The sequence below is a fragment of the Columba livia genome, chromosome 4, assembly GCF_036013475.1.
Source record: "Columba livia isolate bColLiv1 breed racing homer chromosome 4, bColLiv1.pat.W.v2, whole genome shotgun sequence".
NCBI lineage: Eukaryota > Metazoa > Chordata > Aves > Columbiformes > Columbidae > Columba > Columba livia.
In genome coordinates, this window is record NC_088605.1 from 67,315,366 (window position 1) to 67,337,298 (window position 21,933).

The 21,933-nt window shown below is 36.5% G+C and overlaps 2 protein-coding genes across 10 annotated transcripts in view; one reads left to right on the top strand and one right to left on the bottom strand.

The window, feature by feature from the left end:
* PDE5A (phosphodiesterase 5A) overlaps window positions 1-21,933 on the top strand; it is a 135,487-nt gene that overhangs the window by 80,509 nt on the left and 33,045 nt on the right. For all 8 annotated transcript variants that reach the window (XM_021298671.2, XM_021298669.2, XM_065062757.1 and 5 more), the window contains 6 exons: window positions 3,982-4,564; window positions 6,094-6,183; window positions 16,390-16,461; window positions 17,363-17,452; window positions 18,676-18,813; window positions 20,067-20,134. In XM_021298671.2, the coding sequence (XP_021154346.2) occupies window positions 3,982-4,564; window positions 6,094-6,183; window positions 16,390-16,461; window positions 17,363-17,452; window positions 18,676-18,813; window positions 20,067-20,134 (1,041 nt within the window). The remainder of the gene's footprint in view (window positions 1-3,981; window positions 4,565-6,093; window positions 6,184-16,389; window positions 16,462-17,362; window positions 17,453-18,675; window positions 18,814-20,066; window positions 20,135-21,933) is intronic.
* Window positions 1-21,933, bottom strand: part of LOC110364879 (WW domain-binding protein 11-like) — a 58,520-nt gene that overhangs the window by 10,240 nt on the left and 26,347 nt on the right. Inside the window, exons 2-3 of one of the 2 annotated variants that reach the window (XM_065062766.1) lie at window positions 12,861-12,924; window positions 2,721-2,771 (exon numbers count right to left, since the gene is read on the bottom strand). The gene's annotated coding sequence lies outside the window, so the exon portion shown is untranslated. Of the gene's footprint in view, window positions 1-2,720; window positions 2,775-12,860; window positions 12,925-21,933 lie in introns of both variants that reach the window. The other variant, XM_065062765.1, reaches the window with a different exon arrangement.

Sequence of the window (21,933 nt, forward strand, 5' to 3'; positions counted from 1 at the left end):
ATACGTTGGTTAATGTGAAATGCTAGTTCTTCCATCTGTGTCTATAATCATGCGAGTAAAAGGAGCTAAATAGTTTCCTTGTTAGAAAAGGCATTCAGGAAAGGTCAGTGAACACTGTTCTTATTCCAGCTGAATTTGAACAGCTTTCCTGTTGCCTAAATGAAAATGCCTAAATGGTTTGAAGTTGAAAACCATGCTTTAAGCAGTATAGGTAAGGATTTGTTGTTGTTAACCTACAGAGCTTTTTCGAGAATCACACACTATGTTGGCAAGTTATTAGAGCATCATCTAAGAGACATTAAAGGGGTCAGGAATATGTTACTCGTAATTATGCGGCTCCAGACGTAGTTCTGTTCAATGGCAAAGAGCTTCATAAATATTGCAGATGCCTAACACATAGCCAATCCTTATTAAAAAAAAGTAATTACTTTCATGTGAAAGATTTTACAGTTATGTTCCATATCTCTCAGTAACTTCCGTAAGATAGAGAAATTAATGCTTATTTTACCTAGTATAAAGGCAAGAAGTTAAAATCTAAATTATAGCATGGCCACAGTTTGAGAAGTGGTATTAGAATTCAGAATATGTTGTTCTTACTGATTACTATTACTACACTATTAAGGCCAGGGTATATCATTACACAACACTCCAGAATAAATAAAATGGCAGGTTTCAACTGACAATCCAAATTTCTGCTTTAGCTTTTGTTTTGTCCACAGGTGGTACCTGATTATTTTTCTGCTTTGCATCTTATATCAACACACCCACCTACACAAATTCAGTGTAAAACAGAGCTAGCTAAAATGGTAGCATTTTATATTCTCCTTTCCTGGCATGCAAACAGATACTGCTCTAAGCATTGCTGGTACTCAGCAATAGTACAGGTTCAAACTACTAGACAAAGTGCACAGCTTCCTATGCCTAAGCACTTGCTAGTTGAAGAAAGCTCTCCACCTGATACTAGATTATTAGAGTTACTTTTAGATCTTATTTTACATTAATGCCAGTCCTTAATGTTAAATAACCAAGTCAGCACACACAACCATGAAACTGGCTCAATTCACAAGCCTTCTTTGAAAACTATTGATTATTCTATATTGACCTTCTTGTGTCTGAGGCTTTAATTGCATCCAGCTCACGTTTTCAGGTTCTTCTCTGCAGCCTTAGTGATAGATGCTAGATTTTGTTTAGAAAAAGCTAAAATTTCAAAGTAATTTTCTTGAGGAGACTGGAGTAAAACAAAAAGAATCCAAATATAGCATAACACACGATAACAAGAGTTATCAGTACTGATTTTAGAGGTTGTACTGTGTTTACTTAGAAATCTTTCCCTTTTAAGCTTTTTTTTTTTTCTTAAGGATACTTCTGGTCATTTTCATCACTAATTTTGATTCTGTTTTCTCATTCAGTTTAATAAATGAAAATTTCAAATGTTACCAAATGCTACTGTCTTATCTTGACTCTCACTGAAACAGCTTTCGCAAATGTGATATTGACCTATGCAAATTATATTATGCATTTCAGTAATACATGGTCATGGCTCCCACATGTAGTATTTATCCTGTTTAAGTACTATAAAGTAATCTTGCTAAAATCAAAGTTGTAACAACATATTAATTGTTCCTTATGCTTCTTCACTGCAATAAATATTTGGATGAGGTAACTCCACAAAATAATAGATATCACTGCTGTAATAAAGAAGGATCATTGGTAGTGTTTATTAATATACTTAAAAAGTGGAACTTACTTCCTTTAAAAATAATTAGCTAAGCAACAAACCAAAACTCTTTCAGAATAACAATGGAATTTCATTGTGTTCTTTGGCACTGTTTTTTCCAGTAATTGGACTAGCTTTAGATTGCTGGGAAATTTATAATAGATGTTGATTGAGGTATATTAATGCTACAGTGAGCACTGTTCCAGGAGCTTCATGGAAAATGTAAAAACATGGAATGAAATCCTAGCCCTGTGGAACTCAGAGGCAAAATGCTCACTGCCTTCATTGTGTCCAACTTTTCATTCAGTGGTTTTGGACAAACAACAACTCAAGATTCATCATCAGAAGATTCAAAAATGTCCTGTGTAACCACACTGACCATTCAGCTGTGAAGACCTCTGGGCTGTGAATGATATTAACTGTGTATGTAAGGTTTTGCATCATCAGGACCACAGTACACAGATAGAAGCCAAAATAAAGAATAGTCTATCATCCATTTATTCGGAGTTGTACTTGTGTGCATAAAAGAAGAATTTGTGCTACATTGAGTGAAATTTACTTCAGTCAGACATCGTTTTTTGAGGGGAAAAATCACCAGGTAGCTCATACCGAAGTGGAATGGGTACGGTATATAATGACTTTCTTTTGCCCAGGTATTCCCTTTACACTCACGCTATTTCCTAAATCAATTCAATTTTTCATAGCATATTTGCCTACAGTTGAGGTCTCCAAATGATACGTGATTGCAAAATCTGAAAAACTCTTTCAAACCCTCCTAACAGAAGCTAAATAAGTTTCCTGTTGTGTATTGCTTGCTAATAAAAATAATATTGGTGGACGTTATGTTTAAAATGGTTACTTTGCTTTGAAGTAGTAGTTAATTGCACTTGTAGAATTGCATTCTACAACATATATGAAGCTGCTCTGTAAGGAAAAAAGGCTACGTAGTGCTTTTCATATTTAACATATACTGATGCATGTAACCGATCAGCGGCTGACTAACCTGACTCATTTCCATGGCTTCATTCAGCTTCACTCTTGAAATTCCTGTGGTCTGCTGAGCAAATAAAAAATATCCCAAATTTAAAACCATGAAAGGTTTCCAAAAGATCAGACTTTTTAATAGGATTTTTGCTGTTCATAGGCCTATATGTTATTTAATTCATAAAAACAATTTCTTCTGTGAGCAGATTCTGTGCTGTGAAGAATCCTCAACACTGAGTAAAGGAAATAAGTTCTATATTAACAAACAAACAAAAAAAAACCCCAAACACACAGATTTTGGACAAGAAAATATTATAGTGATAAGAAAAAGTATACTCATTATTGATTATATATGTGCTTATGGTTTACTCAACACATGCGTTATGCAGTGAGGACACTATTAAGGTTGGCATTCTAGTGTTCATTTGAGAAAAACAGTTAAATACTACAGATGTGGGACTTGTTAAAATTAATGGTAAACACTTCAAAAATATAATTTTGGGGATATTCAGTATTTTGGGTTAAGTTAGGCAATGAATTTCATCTGCAAAGAAAGAAATAGGAGAAGTGCATGAAAACAGCCTGTCTTTTCATTATTTTGAAGGGGTTTGAATTAGAAATATTCATGTTTCTTTCTGATAGTTTTTAAGCAAAACTTCTGTACTTTGAGTCAAAATAGCATTTTTCATCAACTCTGAGAGAGCAGGGGAAGTTAATTTAAAAATAGTGGATAGGCAGCATAGAAATAGTGGTGGCTGCAGGTGATTTGACAGAGAAAATTCAAGTTCCAAATGATCTTTTTTAAAGTTAGAAATGGTTTAGAAAAAATGGAATTAAACCAGAAAGTTTGTCTTCATATGGATGTATATCTATATATCTACATAAATATAGATATATAGGTATATGGATATATATAAATCCTATAGAGAAATCCAGGTCTTAGAATGGGAAGAACCGGAACTTTTCAAGCACAAAATTATGGTGTAAACTTCTGATCCTCTATATTCTGAAAGCCACAGCATAAGTAGCCTTCCTCTGCCCTGTTCAGGTATTTCCTTTAGGCAGAAATAGCTTTGTTTTTATAGGGCATGAAACATTACTGCTTAATCTAGGCTAAGTGCTGTGTAGAACTGAAGAATATCAATACAGAGGAGCACTAAAAGTACACCGCATGAAAAGGTTTAAAGTTACCCACTTTGCAGTGTCCTCTTCAAATATGTATTGGTTCCTGAGGATTTTTAACTTACGTCACTCACTGTATTGTTATTTTTGTTTTACAGAGAAATGGTTAATGCATGGTTTGCTGAGAGAGTTCATACCATCCCAGTCTGCAAGGAGGGAACCAAGTCCCAGAGTGAATCCTGTGATTGTCACCAGCCTGCCTGTGCTGAAACGACCAACTCTGGGACACCAGCGAGGAAAATCTCTGCTTCTGAATTTGACAGACCCTTAAGGCCAATCGTTGTCAAGGACTCAGTAGGAGCAGTGAGCTTCCTCTCTGGCTCTGAGAAGAAGGAGCAGATGCCTCTGCAACCTCCAAGGACCGAGACCAGTGCAGGGGATCAGTGCTCAAGGCTATTAGAACTTGTGAAGGATATTTCCAGTCACTTAGATGTCACAGCACTTTGCCATAAAATTTTCCTACACATCCATGAGCTGATAGCAGCTGATCGCTATTCCCTGTTTTTGGTCTGTGAGGATAGCTCCAATGAGAAGTTTCTTGTCAGCAGGCTGTTTGACGTGGCAGAGGGCTCCACCCTGGAAGAAGCTTCCAACAACTGCATTCGCCTGGAGTGGAACAAGGGCATTGTGGGTCACGTAGCAGCTATAGGGCAGCCTCTGAACATCAAGAATGCGTATGAGGTAAATCAAGAAAGTTTCTCTTGAACAATTCTTGAAAAAAGGAAAAAGCTGTATTATCAGCTGATATAATATTGCCATTTTAATATATATATTTGGAGCTATATTGACTTAAACCAGGCAAGATGCAAACCTGACACCACATATTTGGTTATAATACATGTATTATATATACGTGCATATACAGAAACATGCTACAGACTAATGCTACAGGAATGCTAATATCAAAATAAACTATGTAACTTTGACAGTAGCAGTCAGATTTTCTTCCCCAGCTATATTTGTATTTCTAGCATCAGACACTTAGATGTATATCTTTCTGCTTGTACAGGGATGTAAAGTACTTCTGCACCAAAATGAACAAAATTGTGAGTGTAAGTAACTGTCTGCAAGACCAGAGTCCTATAACTAAAAAAACTTTGAAGAGTTTTATCATACCTAAGGCATGAAGAGTAGGAGCTGAATGAACAAGAACAGGATGAGGGTTTGAACTGTAAAGAGGTCTCCCAAGTGAAATGATACTCTGCAATGTGAGTCCTCAAATACAAGGCTAGATGGAAAAAGGAGAAGAATCCAGCACTGGAAGAGAACATCTCTTATATCTCATCTTAACATCCCTTCATTCCAGGCTCTCTGGATATGCTGATTTTGTGCTTTGAATTTAGGGATGGTGGGAATTTTAGTGAATTACTTAACTGATTAATTAACTAATTAATAAAGTAACACAGAACTAAAAAATACCACTTCTAATTGATCATCTCTCACTTTATCTGAGTATGTTTACAAAATCAGGTAACACTGCCAAGTAGATTTTTTCAGAAGTAAAAAAGAGCAGGATGATTTCATACAGCTTCATTTTCAAACACTAGTTAGCTGCCTTTGAAACTGTCTAAACTTTTGCTATGTATGTGTTTCCAGCAGGACATCACCTGTCCTTATATTTCTAAAGTTCATTCGTGAATTGGGTCCATCATGCTCAACTTGAAACCAATTACCAGAGAAAGAACAGCAGCCTTTAAAAACAGTCTGATTTATTTTGGTCTGATTAAAACCAAAACAAAACAGAGCTTTAAAACAATATTCAGCTGGGGGGAAAAAAAGAAACAAGCAATCTCTGGTAAAAATAAAAACACTAATTGCATTCATGAAACTTTGTTTCTCTGTGGCAATATGTCTTTTGGTATATTTCCGTAATTTCTTCTCGATAAAAGCTCTACTAGGGATTGTTAGTCCATGTATAAATTTGTTATAATGATGGTCTGGGCTCAAGGAAGGAGTCTCCTAGGGTTTCAGTTTTTTGGTTCTTTCTGGCAGTTGTATTTATCCACAGGCACTCACCTTCCACATAAATTCTTTTGGTTGTTTTAACACACTGATAGTAGTATATACAATTATTAGCTAGTAGTGAACCTTTTTTATCCTGCATAACAGTTAGGTAAAATATTGTACTTTTCTTAACCTTTAAACCAGGGACAAAAAAGAACTGGTCTTTAGGCAAGCAGTCAATTAATTATCTTTTTCTCTTGTATCAGGATCCAAGATTCAATGCAGAAGTTGACCAGATCACAGGGTATAAGACTCAGAGTATTCTCTGCATGCCAATAAAGAATCATAGGGAAGAGGTAAGTTGTAGTATTGGGATCATTTCATGTAATACTGTTTCAAGCAATGCTAATTCTTTAAACTTTTATTAGCTGTCAGTCATTATCTTACAGTATAAAACCATCTCTTTTTTAAAAAGACTGCTTGTGTTTGCTTGGACTTTAATTATATCTTATCTAGTTCAGTAATGTAAGCCAAAGGCAATTATCAAGAAGAGTTTAATCCCAGACACGGAAGTAAAAGATATGTATTTAACTCTAGAAGTGCTGTTCTGATTCCTGGAGCAAGTATCTGTCAGCACTAAAGTTCTCTGCACACTTATTGGCCTGAGTGCCCGCTCAGACTGCATTTAAGTATTACTGTACTTCAGCTTAGCTTGTATGTATTTTCTTTTCTTCAGATGACACAAACTGGGGTTTATCATTGTCTAAAAGGCTGGTTTTTACATTCTGATAACTCAGTCCATAAGTAATAAATTACAAAACATATTAAGTGCTTAACATCAAGCGTTGAAAAATGCATGGTGTTGATGTGGTTCAGAAAAGGCATCCCCAAGTCATATAACTGAAATCACTCCTAATGAAAACCATGTGAATCTGATCATTGAACTCTTGTACATATCTCCTGTCCATGCTGCTTCTCACAGAAGTTCTCCCTTCCTGTCTGATGCTGTTGCAGTAGGAAGAATTCTTGTTATGAACTTGTGACGTCTTCTTGCTCTGAGTAGTTCCTGAGTAAATTCAGTACACTCAATGAAAGACAATGAAAGGAAAACAGTGAGGTGCACTGTTTTACTTATGGAGTAAGTAAGGGATTTTTTTTTTTTTTTTTGATCCGAATGTGTAGCCTGCAGGCACATCACCAGCTCTTAGAATATTGAAAGTATAAGGATCTCTACAGAGTGTGTTAGAGCTTTAAGATGGAGATTCTCTGACCCATAATTCCTTTATTTTTCAGAGTATTTATTTTTTGCTTCTGGAAAGCTCAAACTCCAAAACACTGCCAAGATTGGTTTGAAGACATCATACTTTCCTTTTCTTGCTCTTCCATCTTTCACTCCTCTTACGGAATATGTCACCTTGACTCTTGCTGCACTGAACCTTTTTCATTATATAAATGGATGAAACTCTTGATTTAACTTGTTTGTTGAATCTTGCTCTAGCTGACCCAGATGATCAGCCAAGATTTCCTTTCTTCACCTACTAGTAATTTTGGTTTGAACTATTTTTTTCAGTTCTTCCAAGGACGGCACTTGATCCTCTCCTACTCCCATTCCCACTTAAAAGTCTTCCCCTTCCTAACCAGCAGCAGCTACTCTTGGCCCCGGGCCAGCTAATGAGCAAAGCAGATATTGTATGAAGAGTTTTCAAGGGCCAGTGGTCCATGTTAGGCTGCTGCAAGGCTTTAAATTTCACCCAAGACATCACATTTTCTTTCTGTTGAATGGAAAAAATGCTATGTTCTGTGTAATTTGGATTAGAAATGAATTACAAAACCTTGGTGGCCAGGGAGTGTGAAAGTGCTTACTTCTCACCGGGTCCTGATAGTCAGTGGGGGAAGGAATAAGAGCTGTAGTCTGTTGGTCCAATACACCATGACTTACAGGCTGAATAAACCTGCAATTGGCCGTATCTTCAGCTAGCTTTTTACTCCTAAGTGCACCAGCAAGTGGAAATGAAGCAGGTATGTGTTTATTTTGAAAAGTTCAGCCAACATGAAGTTTGAGGAGAGTGTTATGCTCTACTAATATGCACTAATTTGAAGGGGCTAAACTATAAGATTTCATATAGAAAAGAATGGCACTTTTTAATTTTCTCCAATTTTAAAGTCTCTACCAGAAGGTTTTTCTCCCTCTTACCACAACACATGGCTGACATGTTTCTGGACAGATGTTGGTGTCAGTGAATTGGACTTTAATTTGATGTTTGCTTTCTGCATCTGCAGCTTTTTCTTTTCTTTTTTTAAAAAAGCCCCAAACAACAAAACCAGCATACTAGCTCCTCCCTGTTATAAAAAAAAGTCCCCAAAGCCCCTCTAGCAATAGTGAGGCTAGTGAAGGCTGCCTTGGCCCAGCATGTCAGCAACCACAGTTGAAAGACAATTCTGGAAGGCATCCAAAAATAAACACTGAGAAAGAGAAGCAACTGGGGATTTCTGATTGTTTGTTTAGTATTTGTACTATTTTTTGTAACAAAAGAATCAGTAATTGAGAGGAAGAAAATCTCATGCTGATTATTAAATCCTCTGGGCCTGCTTAAGTATGGAGATTTTTTCCACTACGCGTTTTTCACATTTGCCTATATTTCCATGAGGCATGTGAGAAAGCGAAGTCTCACTTAAAAATAAAAGCCAGTCAGAAATTCCACAGATGAAAAGAAGAAAACAGTCTAATTCACAGAAGAGCCAGGAACTAGTAGTAATAAGAATAAAAGCAGTGCAATATGAGTATTTTACAGATGTGCATGAAGAATAGAATTACATTCACATTAATCGTAAAAGAACTTTTCTCAATCTCCTACTCAACCTGTTCTTGCTGACAGAAATGCCACAGAAACATTGAATTTCAGATGCAGAAAGTTCTGCTGACTGTGTCCTATAAGATCAGGTCATAGAGGCTTGCACAGTGCTAGCTTTATAAAGATTTCTTATTTTCGCATGAAAAATTACAAATGCAAACTGACTGAGTTTTACATCTGCCTTCAGGGGCTTTGAACAAAGCTCTGATATCTGTAAATCCCTGCTGCACAATGTCTAAGAACTAAACAGAAATTCTTTCCATCCTATCATATGACAAAAATATTGCCACATGACGCTTCCTGGCATGCAAGACTCTTATCAATTTCTGGTTATCTCAATTGAAGAAAAGAAGAAAGAAAGACCTTGGGTAATCTGAATTGTATTCTACTTTAAAAGAAAAACAAAATGGTTCTAAGTCAAATCATTTAGTCATCTATTCCTGTATTTAAATTTGTCATATGGTGAATGCAAAGCCATAGCAAAGATTCCGTTTCTCTCCCAGAAAATTTTCTCTTGTGATTCTTCTCTAAAAGCAGATAATTCTATATGGATATTTAGACAATAGTAGGTAAGACTTGCTACTTGGCTTATCAACATGGATCAGAGACCACATCAAAACCTTCAAAAGAGATTAAATATTTATCCTCAGTAGCACAAATGCCACCAATGAAAAGTTACTATTAGCCAGCTTGTACCACAAGAGTTACCAAGAGGAAGCTGGTATTGCTAGCCACGGGCTTCAGCTCTTAGCACTAACCATTTCAGTGCTACAGTGCTTATACAGAAATCAGGGCTTCACCACTACTGGCAGAAGACCTGAGGTTGTGGCAGTTCTGCATTGCGTATCTCAAAAAGCAGCTTTTCATTCCAGGTGTGTCCTTAAACCTTCAATTTTTCAGAAGCTCCATATGGTACTGATTTGCCTTCTAGAGCTCCTGTAATAAAGTCACTAAATGCAGTGACACTGTCTTCTGATTTTGTTTGGTCATGGATTCAGAGACCCTGAAAAAGGACTACAGAAGATGTTGCAAATAATTATCACCTCAAATTTCTCCATATGGTTTTGTAGACATTTTGTAGTCATTTTGACAAAATTTGACAGAACTGCATAGAGAATGGAAGTCCTTAGTTTAAACCAACTTGCGGAGTTATCCAGAGCTGATACAAGACTCATTAGAACTCTCTAAGTGGTTTGGAATATCTGTAGAACGGACACCCTCTGACATACAGAGTAATCACAGATGCTGCAGAACATCTACGGGAATGTCACTGTTTTCTGTTATTTCTGCATTTTTTTTTCTTTCAGCTGTGCAAAATTATTTCCATAAAGTTATATTTCAGTTCAGTTTCTACTAAAATCTGTAGGATTTCCTCATATATGAGCTTTTAGCTGAATTAACTGAGACCTATGCCCTGGGCTTTGAGCATGTAAGATTGAACATGCTACTAAATGGCTAAAGAAATGTTCTATTCTGGCAATGCTCACTCCGATTGTTTAGTTCATTGTTGTTTACTTTGCCGGGTCTCCTGTCACTGGGAACTCTTCCCAACAAATCAGGGGTGCTACTCTATTTCCAACAGCCGTTGAAAGCATACCGTTGAATTTTATCGTATAAAATGTGTCCAGGCATGTTACTCTTAGCCAGCTAAGTTATCTTCTCCCACAGTGAAAACTTCAGGGATAATATACCACAGTCACTGTGGTATAGCGTAGAACTAGCCAAGCTAACTTTAAACAAACTAATTCAAGTTCCAATAGCAGTCTTGCCACAGGATTATGGAGATCAGTCATTTGCTTCTTGGGTGGATTTTCAGCTCATACTGAGACGTGTTGTAGTATAATAGCTAGATTGCTGGAAATCATGCAGGCTACTGTTGGCTTGAATGACAGAACAGGATGTGAAAGTTCTGTTGCTTAAAAAGGAAGGTCTGTAAATACAGTTCAACCCTGCAGGATAATTTTATGAACCTGAATCAAACATCTACAAGAGCAGGAGAGCAAAGTAAGGTTAAGAGCACTTAGTCTGTCTTCTCAAGTGGATATGTTCCCATCTTAAGATGAGATAAAAGTTCAGTTTCCCTTCCTATTACCATTCTTTGGCTTACTGACATTTTTCTTCAGGGGCCAGCAAAGTAATAAAAACCCATATCTTTTTAGGAAGCAAAATTATATTTTTAAGTCAGCTGAAGTAAGAAGCAACTAAAAAGCACACTAGCTGCCTGTGGAGCTGGAATAGCTTTCACGAAGTTAGGCCTGTAATCTTAATGCACAAAAAAATCGCAGCATGAAACAACCCAGATAAAATTCAGAGCACAGTCATCAGCACTGAAGTCATCAGTCATCATCTACTGGGAACATTCTAGGTAGCCTGCTACTTTTAGAGGCAGGAGACAGCTATTGCGAGAAAATAGTTAGCAAAAATAAAGCCCTCTGATAATTAGAAGAAATCTCTCCTTGTAATGTGGATCAGGCTTTATTAAATGGCATAACTGGTACAGATCAAGAAGAAAGGTTACAGAACAAGTGCCAGCACTGGAAGATTACCTGTGTTGCCAGCACGAATATAGTAGGGAAGCTGGTTTCAGATGTGGTAAAACAGGTGTGGATATTGACTCAGTAATTGTTGGAGGTTTCCTCACCCTTTTGGGGACCGAAAGTAAGAGAACAGTTCCATCATCAAAATTGCATTTTGTCTTCGTGATGTAGGTCTATCTTACGTGATCTGATCCAAGAGGAGTTTTTCCAACTGACTTTGAAGAAAACTGGACCACTAACGTCCTTCACATACAGCTTGTTTCGTTTTGTTTTTTTCTGCCCACTCCTTATGCATTTTCAATACAGGAAACCTGTTTTAAGGCTCTTGTTAGGAATTGCGTGACTATTATAGATGTACCTTGTTCTATGATCCCACCTACCTAGTCAGACTGAGGGTAAAGTTCAGGAAAAAGAGCATGTAGCACTCAACACAACAGCTCACTAGTTATGTTGGGGTTTAGGCCAAAAGCTCACAGGTATCAAAATATAAGCAGATACAAATTACTTCAGTCTTCCCTCTCCCTTTGTCTTGGTTTTCTTCAGTTCAGAGTACTACCTTATGCTTTTCTAGTGGTCATCCCTTCTGATAGCTGTTTTTAACCTCTTTCTTTCCTATTAGTTTTGTCTTGGGTGACCAACAGATATACAGGATAATTCTGTAGGCACAATAGGAGAATGACAAGATATGAAATTTAAGTATCTTTGCCTTAATGCTACAGGACTCAGCTTTCAAAAGATCTCACTTGGTACCTGACTGTTAGAGAATTAAAGACACACAAAATATTTGGCCTGTGCAACTTAAAAAACATATTTTTGCTAGACTGGAACAGTGCTTTCATGAGCAAGTATTTGAGGGGTCTGTCATTTTTTAATTATATTCTTCGAGCTCTACAGACAATTAGCTTTATCTCAGATATGTAGATACATCTTGTCTGTTACCACAAAGACTTCACACTTTTAATGTACCTCTTATCTGAAGAAGTTTTCTGTATAGCAGAACTCAGAGCAATCAGTCACCTTTGATTCAGTAAGTTTAAATATGAGTATTTGGGTTTCATACTGTGCCTAGTATTCTCTAAAATGTAGGCATATGTTCTCCATGGCCTAAAATGCTACCATATGATTTACTTTTGTCCTAATTACATAATTACTTTAGTAACAGGAACAGATCCTCTTGAGTTTCCTACATCTTATCCTAATTACCTGGTGGCAGGCAAGACTCCAATGGCTAAATAATATCCATCTGAGGTGTTTCTCATTACTGTCTCTACACCACATTTTACAGAATTTAGTGAAGTTCACCGGCATTTGTATTGGTATAAATGAGGCCATAATTTGGATCAGTTCAATTTTTTAAAACTGTTTATTTTGTATGAAAAAAGGTACATACAACAAAAGTCACTGAAACAACAAGAAAAAACATAAAATAAAGTCTTTATCATCATCATATCTAAAAATGACCATTTCTCTTAGAACACATGCCTTTGTTAACATATGAGAAACATGCAGTGATAATAAAGGGAGCCTAAATAGTCTTTTTAGTATATTAATATGGTCCTTTTACTGTTTTCTTATAGCTTTTTTAAGCACCACAGGCTTTCCTTTCATGGAGAGGATGTGTTTACACAAGATGAATGTACTCACCTTTTGGATGGCTTAAAAAGCCTCTGACTTCATTAAAGTTGTCTTAGCTCGTGCTGGATCAAAACTGAAAAAAAAATATATGGAAAGAAAATAAATACCCACAGAAGACAGCAGTATGAGGAAAGACCTAACCATTAATCTCTACACATGTAGGTTAACATAAAAGCATATTGACTGATTAAAGGACTTCCTTACTATTCAAAGTCTGCTATAGAAGTATATAAGGCTAATTGCACAGTTCTTACAGTAGGAAAGTCCACTAGATAAGAAATATTCCTCACTGAAGTATATGAGAGGTTGACTGTGGGGAAAAACTGGCTTGTATGGAACAGACCTGACAGTTAAGCTTTATTTCAGACAGACATTTATGAGCCTAAAGTTGGCAGTGATTCATGCTGCAGAACAATGACCTTGTTTGTAACATCAGTCTTTTGGGAATGCTAGGCTGAGAGATAGTAAATTGTCTTCCGTTACAAAAATAATACTGTTTGTATGCCTTCCATCAGTTTAGCAGTTACAAATTTAATGATTAACAGTTAAGTGAAACTTTTTAAACATGCACACCACACAGTTTTCTTCCACTACTGTTTATCCCAAACAAGCAAGATGAGAAAAAATGCCATCATTAACACTTTGTACTGGTCTTACACTACTTTGATCTCAAATAAAGGAAGTTCTTAGCAGCTTTGTCAATCATTTGTTGTAAATACGCCAAAAACCTGAAAATAATCAAAAGCTTTGCATATACTTTATGGGTTCTTACCATGTACTCTTTCATGTCATTGTACTCAGCTATGTGAGCTTCATCTGTGCTAGTACCACACAGCAGATTTATTGAGTTCAGCATAAGATAAGACCCAGCCATTTAAACAGATGAATGGTCTAATTGTAAGGAAGTGCAGGGTTTTACTGAGTGAGTTCCAGCTCCTGCAAGTTTCCAGCCTCCTTTTCCTCCCTCTTGCTCTGCCTTAACCTAAATCTATTCCAGGCGCTGCTAGTGGCTATTCAGCTTGATATCATCAACTGTGGGCTTCATTTCTGAGTACCAATATAAGTAATTGGTCAGACATAATTGTCCGCACTCTGCACTTTCCTCAGAAGGCGCTTTGGTACCTTTCTCATCCATCCTGATGAGTAGCATTGGATTCACCACTTTATAGCTCCCATGCTTAATATCAATTACAGAAACCTGTCAATACTCACTAACAGAACATTATTTTTTACTTCACAAATCAAGGAAACTATACTCTCTCCATGTTTTTTAAAGCCTAAAGTCAGATTAGTAATAATTTGCAAAGTCTCAAAAGGGGAGGAAACACACTGAACTATATTAGGGAAAGGCTAATGCCTTGAAATCCTGTAATCTAGGAAAGGTTTATGCATCAGAGAGAAACACATTATAGAAAGTTTGATTTAATAGAGAACAAGAATCTGCATTAGTAATACATAGCATTTTAAAAATAAATAACGTCATTTTAATGGAATGATAAACTATTTAAGTTAGAAAACCTCTCATTTTCACCTTATTGACAGTGCAAGTCAGAAGTATCTCAACTGAATTTAATCTCTTTGCCCAATCTCTCCTCCTGAATGCTGTGAAATTTTTAGTGTGCTGTGAAGTTAGGCGCTTAATTTGTGACTCAGAAGAGTAGAAGCACAGAAGTACAAGGGTAAGTTCAGAATCCAGAAGAAGTTTAAACTAGTTTACAGGGCAGAATGGTCACTGCCAGCACACAGCTTGAATAACTGCAGTGGGGAATCTACAGAAATATATTCCAGTGAACTAATTTTTCTAAAAAATGCTCACTCTCTCTTCATACTGGCTTGTATGAAGGTCTCTTTAAATTCTCTTGTTTTCCTTGGGTTCTGAAAACAGACCCAAGTTACCAGAGAAGATATCTGTGTTGAGTATGTAAGAGTAAGTCTAAAGCAACAACCCAATTTAATTTCTACCCAGATGTCAGAGCCTGCATTAGAAACTGGAATCAGTACTAAGAAAAGATCTGAATTCCACTTTCATCTTTGTAAGGAGTTCTGCTGTTTGCAGGGCAGATTGGTTTCCTGGGAGGCTCAGCTAAACTCCACAAAGACTGGCAGTAACAAAAACATCATGCTTAAACAGCTGTGTCATTCTCTCTCATGCATTTTACATTTCTTTTGAACCTAAACCAACATCCTGTATGGAGAAATCGCATTTGCTGGCTAACTACCGTCTGTGTAGAAAGTTACAAAAGCACCAGTAGCTTGGACTTGACTGTTCTTAAAGAGACTGTTTTCATTTTGTAAGAAATCATGTTTTCATCTCCCAATTAATGGAATTATGTCTAGAAACCTGAAATCAAATTTTATCACAGATTATTTCTACACAAAAAAGCATCATCTGAAATTTAACATAATTTATACAGAATGTTATAAGACTAGATGTGTATTGTGGCTTGGTTCATAGTTACACAGATTCTATTTTCTTCCACTGAAATCCAAAAGGAGACAAGCCAACAGAGGAAGTAAATGAAGCATGTCTTTATTTCATAAATCATAGTAGTTTTTTTCTAGTTCAGGTAAACCCACTTTGTTATTATCTGTGCACTGATTTACTTATGTCAGCAGCCTAATTTATGAAGCCAGTTGGCTGATGATCTTGGTACATATTCCATTTGAAAGCTAGGACTTAAGCCATGTGCCTACTTAATGAAAAGCCTTTAATGTTGATGAGGCACATAGGTTTGCTTCTTCGGTCCACTGCAGATGTCCTGCAGGACCTGTGAATGACTTTTTACCCTTTGCTTAGCTTCTTTACCTGTATACCAGGATTCTTCCCTACCTTCTGAGCAGCTGCTCTATAGGTAAAATAATTTTAAAAGGCAAGATATCAGCATATCTTGGCAAGAAGGACAGTCTAACTACCAGGTGAAGCATAACAAAATACCTCTTCTCAATGTTGGTTTAATGTGGTCTTAGTAAAATTTTTCCTACTTTAAAAAAATGTACTTAGTTTGAGTAATAAACTTGAGTATAGCAGGAACACAACTATTTTTCAGCAGATGAAAATTAATCCGATCAGATTCAGAGAGATACAAAATGCTGAACTCTAGATCAAGTAAGGATGCTGTGTTTGGGAAACTTTGTCAGAGCTAGCAGGGAGGGTATTTTCTACACAGAAAAGCAGATGAACTTTAGAGAAAGCTGCTGTGTGATCTGGCTTATGACTGCAAAAGTGTGAACTGCTGCTGCCTTTCTGGGAGATGATTGTTCCAATTTACAGAATAAATTTCGGATCAAATCAGCCCCTCTTCATAGGAGCATCCAGGACTTATGCCACTTTTTTTGTCTGTTTTTAATTTCAGGTGCATGCTCAGCCAATTTTTTAATATGAATAAATTAGAAAAAAACAGGCTTAAATATCTTCTCTTACCCAAAGGTCGACCGTAACAGTAATGGTTATTTCTTGTCATCTGTAAATATGCCTAGAAATATAATCCAAAGACAGACTCCTAAAAATTATCTAATTACTTCATTTTCCATACACTAGGTTGTTGGTGTGGCTCAAGCAATCAATAAGAAGTCTGGAATTGGTGGCACTTTTACTGAACAAGATGAAAAGGTATGAAAGCGGGACATTTAAGTCTCTTCTATTTTCATAGGGGAATGGATATATTTTTACTTTCCACACTGATCAGAACTTTTAAAGTTACTAAAAATGAAACACCTCTGAAAAAGTAAGTATTCCTGGTAATACTGCATATTTTTTCTTTATGAGGCCATAAGAAATGTGTATGTGAAACAGTTTAATTTCTGGATCAGCGTGGTATCTCTAATACATTTCTGAAGCACAGGCTTACTCTACCAAAATGCATTGTAAAAGAGTTTCATAATTTTTAATAGACATTATTTTTTATGAATTAGTTCTAATCTCTTGGCATCCCCAACAAACACATTTTGAATATTAAAACCTGCATAATGATTGACAGAGGCTGACTTAAACCTTCAGCAATAAAAAACAAATCAGAATTTATCCTTTCCCTGTGAAACCTTCCTCTTTAAAACAAAACGCATACTGTATCTGCATGATATCAGAATTAATCCCATTCCAAAACCGAAAAAACTTCCAGTTCAGCAGAATTTTATTTCCACTTTCCAAGAGACTGGATTCCTGAAAATAATAGAGGCTGATTATCCACACTCATTTTTTCAGTTAATACATAAAATATGCATTGTTGCAAAGCGAGTTGATTACTCCCAGCAGCTTCTTATATTGGTCTTACTTTTACCAGGATAAACTGTGATGATCATTAGTTTAAAAAAAGGAGAAGAGATTCTTGAAATAACAAATTATGAGTAACTGAAAAAAAAAAAAAAAAACAACCCTGAATGTGTGGTTGCCAAAAATAACTAAAATATCAATTGATACTTCAAAGTGAAAATGGAAAATTGCAGTAGCTTATATTTGAATACAGTTAAGTTGCTGTGGGATTTATCTTTGTGGTATTGCTGTTTGTCTTCAGGATTTTGCCGCATATTTGGCATTTTGTGGAATTGTTCTTCACAACGCTCAATTGTATGAGACATCTTTGCTTGAAAACAGGCGTAATCAGGTATGGTCAACAGGTTTGTCCCAAGAATAAAGAAATTGCAATGGTTAGTTAGTTAGTAATCAGTGCCTGCTCCTGATATTTCTTGTATGGTAGTTATTCTTTGGCTATTTTTAATTACAGCAATTGAATGCTGTACATCTCTGATAAGCTCTAACTAACTGCACTGAGGAGTAGCTGGGCACACTCCAGCTTGGGCTGGGAGAAGTGGACCATGTAGGACAAGAAGGTAAAGCTAGATCTCAGAAAATTCCCTCAGTGTCAATACAGTCGATATTGCCTCAAGTTATCCTGTGGCTCACTGTAAGTATACAACCAGAGGGGGACATACTCCAGAATTTCAGATGGAATTATCCCTGTGGAATGGTAGAGGTTATATGGGCAGCCCCTTTAGTCTCCTACAATTATAAGTAGTCACTAACCATATTTTCAGTAATGATCAGATGGAAAACTGATTGATTAACTGTATTTTGCAGCCATCTTTGTAACTGATGGGTTATTAATGCCATGACCTTTATGGGTGGAATATGTCTGCCATACATGGTATGAAAAGGTTTTGGAGAAACAACCAGGCAGCAGTTGTTTAAATTATTTTCTGGTAGGACCGAGTTTCCAAGTGACTATCAGTGTTTGTAAATCAGTTAAAATTTGGATAATCTTTTCAAATTTGCTCCATGCTTCTTGTGAGGAGAAAAGGAATATAACATGAGCACATATCAGCAGCGAAGTCCTTTGGCAGTAGTTTTGAAATACAGCACACTGTATCCAAATGACATTTTCACCAAGTGAGTTCATTAGGATCTGTTAGAATTACAACAGACAAAAAATGTGTTCAAAACTCAACAAATTTAAGCATCACTGTTGGTTTTAGAGTGCACGCAAGAGCCACAGGAAACTATTAGGTTTCCTAAGGACAAATAACTGTGTTGCCTAGATTTCTCAGATTTCATTTGGTGAACTGTTAATGCCTAAATCCATTTTGTCTCTCTGACCAAAAACATGAGACAGCCAACTATGCTATCTATTTCTTCCATCAGAAGTGTCAAACTGGCTATTATTTACTGTTGCCTTGCAGTCTGTGTGACAGCCAAAACTCCGGTTTTGTCACAGACATACTTCTTGAGTTCCTTGACTCAAGGAAGAGGAGTAGACTTCAAGAGAGTAGTAATGATAATTATTGCTTAAATGACAGTTAGTCAAAATTCCACAAAAGACCTTTTCCACAGGTGCTTCTTGATCTTGCCAGCCTGATTTTTGAAGAGCAGCAGTCTTTGGAAGTAATTCTGAAGAAGATAGCTGCCACTATAATATCCTTCATGCAAGTGCAGAGGTGTACCATCTTCATAGTGGATGAAGATTGTACTGTGAGTATGGTTTTTTGTTTAAAGGCAGAAATGCTTATTCCTTGGGAGCAGTATGGGCTTCCCTCCATTCTGATTCAATAGCATAGTATGTTCTGTCGCCTTTTTGCTGTCTGCCTTTTCTTCTATGGCATCTTACTGGGGTTAGGTGTTGACTTGGGAGGCTTCAGTCTTTGTGTAGTCCATACTGCCATTTTATGCAGCCATTTTGCATTACCTGTAGGTAAACTATGGCTCTAAGCCCTCTACGCCTATGGCATAGATCTTCAATGTTGAACCCTTTCATTACTCACCTTCTTGGCTACTGATGTAGGACAGAAAAAAGGAAAAGACTGGAAGAAAAACAAAGCAGCCTTTGCTTCCTGTGCACAATCAGTTTTGATGGTGCTTTTTATTTCTTGAATGTATCTAAGCAAGGAATATCTAAACAAGGTATCTAAACAGAATCATGGCCTGTCACTGAAGGAAAGCACAGCTCCTTTCCAATCTGCCCACCTGTATTTCCTTCCTATTGAAAACAGGCTGCAGAAAAGGAGTGGGATATTATGGTGCATGCCTCGGTCTTAGACTGCAATTGATAGTTTTTCCTTTACTGCTCTATAGAGATGAGTGTACTAAGATCTGCAGGTGAGGAAGCATTTCTGGGTTCTGTAGCACAGAAATAATGCACAACACTTGTGATCATTTGCCAATATCACATCTCTCACTGTATTTAGAAGAGGAATTTGCATATTTTTGTATCCACATATTCACACTGTCCTTGCAAGTTAGATAAACTCTGCACCTAGTTAGCAGTCTGTAGTTTGAATCTTTAGTAGAGAGTCTAATTTCTTTATGCATTTGGGCTTCTAAACTGTTAAAAAAACTGTGTGAAAAGCAACATGGAGATCAGTCAACGTGTTGGAAGAGGTTTTGACCTGTCCAAGCGAAGCAGGTCTAGAATTGGATGAATATTGATTGCAGAAGTTCTGTGCTGACAGATAAATTTAGCACAGCTTGTAAGTGCTGACATTTCTTCTCAGAGTGATCAGTAGAGATTCAAGATATTTCAATGATATTTAAAATTGTACCAAAAGATATTTTTGTGGTAGGATCCTGCAAGCTTGCTGCTAGATGTGAAATTAAGTTAAATAATTTTATACTTGTCTTTATTATAGGATAGTTTTCGATAACTACACGCTTTTCATGAGTATTACTATTCTAACTTATTACAAGTTCATACACCTTTACATTAAAATGTTGTCTCGGTATTCTAGGATTCATTTTCTAGTGTGTTTCACATGGAATCTGAGGAATTAGAAGATTCAGCTGATAATCTGAAGAGGTAAAACAATGAATTCAAACTTTTGTTCATCCCAGGAGAATGCTGAAGAAACTATGCTTTTAATATTTTTTTCCATAATAACAGACCTTATTTCCACTGAGTACCTTGTATTACTGCTATTTTTACAGAGCAGCTTTTCCCGGAAATGTACGTAGACAAACTCTATTACCTTACAAAGGTCACACTGAGCAGAACAGGAGAGTAGGGCCTGATCACTTTGTCAGGTCTAAGTACACAGTTGTATTGCAAAGCTGAGCTGTGGAAGTGTACAAAATGTGAGAAGTAAAAATCCAAGTTGGTGGGCTGCTCTAAAATGGATCTGTCAAAAACCTGCATAGATACCTATGTTGTAGAGTAGATACATCCACATTAGTAGATATTAATCAGTAGATAACACTTTATTCTTTTAATCAATTATTTTAATCATTATTCTTATTCTATAGATAGGGAAGCTGAGTCAAAGAACATGACTGACTAAATGCAGAATAAATTCTTAAAGTTCTAACTTTCAGTCATCTTTCAGAAACCATTGAGAATTTCAACTGGGGGGAAGGGAAAGTTGCAGAAATAGTTGAATTAAAATACTCAGGTTAAGTAGTTTCCAAATTTAGTCTGAACCTCTGTATTGAAGATGAAAATTACTGTCTCTTTTTCTGTCATCAAAACCAGTTGTTTCAAATAATGTCAAAAGAGTGAGACAGCGTTTTATATAAAATGCAATACTGCAGATACAATATTCAGAGAGAAAATGGAGATTTCTGCATCCCTTTGATCTTATTTGCAATGAAAAATTATTACATGAAATTTAATTCCATATGCTTGAAAATCATGTCCAAAGTGTGTGGCTTGAGCAACTGAAAACTGTTGAGCTGTATTATGATTTTCAACAACGTACAATCAGAAAGTAGAGGTACAACGGGCTACTAAGATCGCAGGGTGAAAGAAAAAGTTCCTGTTTACTTTCTCTTCCACACTATGTGAACATAAAGAGAATTTACCCTTCCTGTTCATTATCCCTTTCATGGTTACTAGTTAATACACTCCACATGTAATTTACTGCTTGCATGGGCCATCGGTAAATTATTTCTCATAACTGATAGGGAAGCAGTCTTAATTGCACATCTGAATCTTGTTCAGGAGACAGCACAATTATATGCCAAGGACTGTACTGTGAGTCAGCCATTGGAGTTAGAACTTGTGCTGTGCTTGAAGGACACAATTTCAGGCAACAGCAGAAATATAATGACATGGATTAGATGGGAAGTACCTAATAAAATTTCAGGCTTATTTTGTAATCAAAGACACTGAATCAAGCCCCAAATCAGACTGTTTTCAGAATTGTGGGGCATTGCCCTGTATAACCAGGTTTGTGCAATAATGGAAGAATAATTCCCTTCCTCCAGCACTGTGAACATTCTTACACCAGAAGGATAACTAAAGTCAAGTCAAATATCGGAGAGAAACGGCAAGAGCTTGATGGGAATAGGTTTATTATGAGGACATATGTCCTTCTCCAAAGCAGGCAAACGGTCAAAGAGAATTGAAATTCTTTAATTAAATAATCACGGCTAAAATAGTAGGAGATGATTGATTCTGTAAAAATTTCCTGATTTGGAAAAAAATAGCTCTATTTCAGTAAAAGAATCCCCATGCCACTGATTGGGGCTTTTACTTTTAAAACAAATTTGAAATGAACTTGGAAGCAGAAAATTTGTAAAGGCTACCAGCTGCACTCTCCATTTAAAGACTATATGAATTCCATCCAGTAGTGATTTTTCAAGTGTGTCAGATTCATGAAT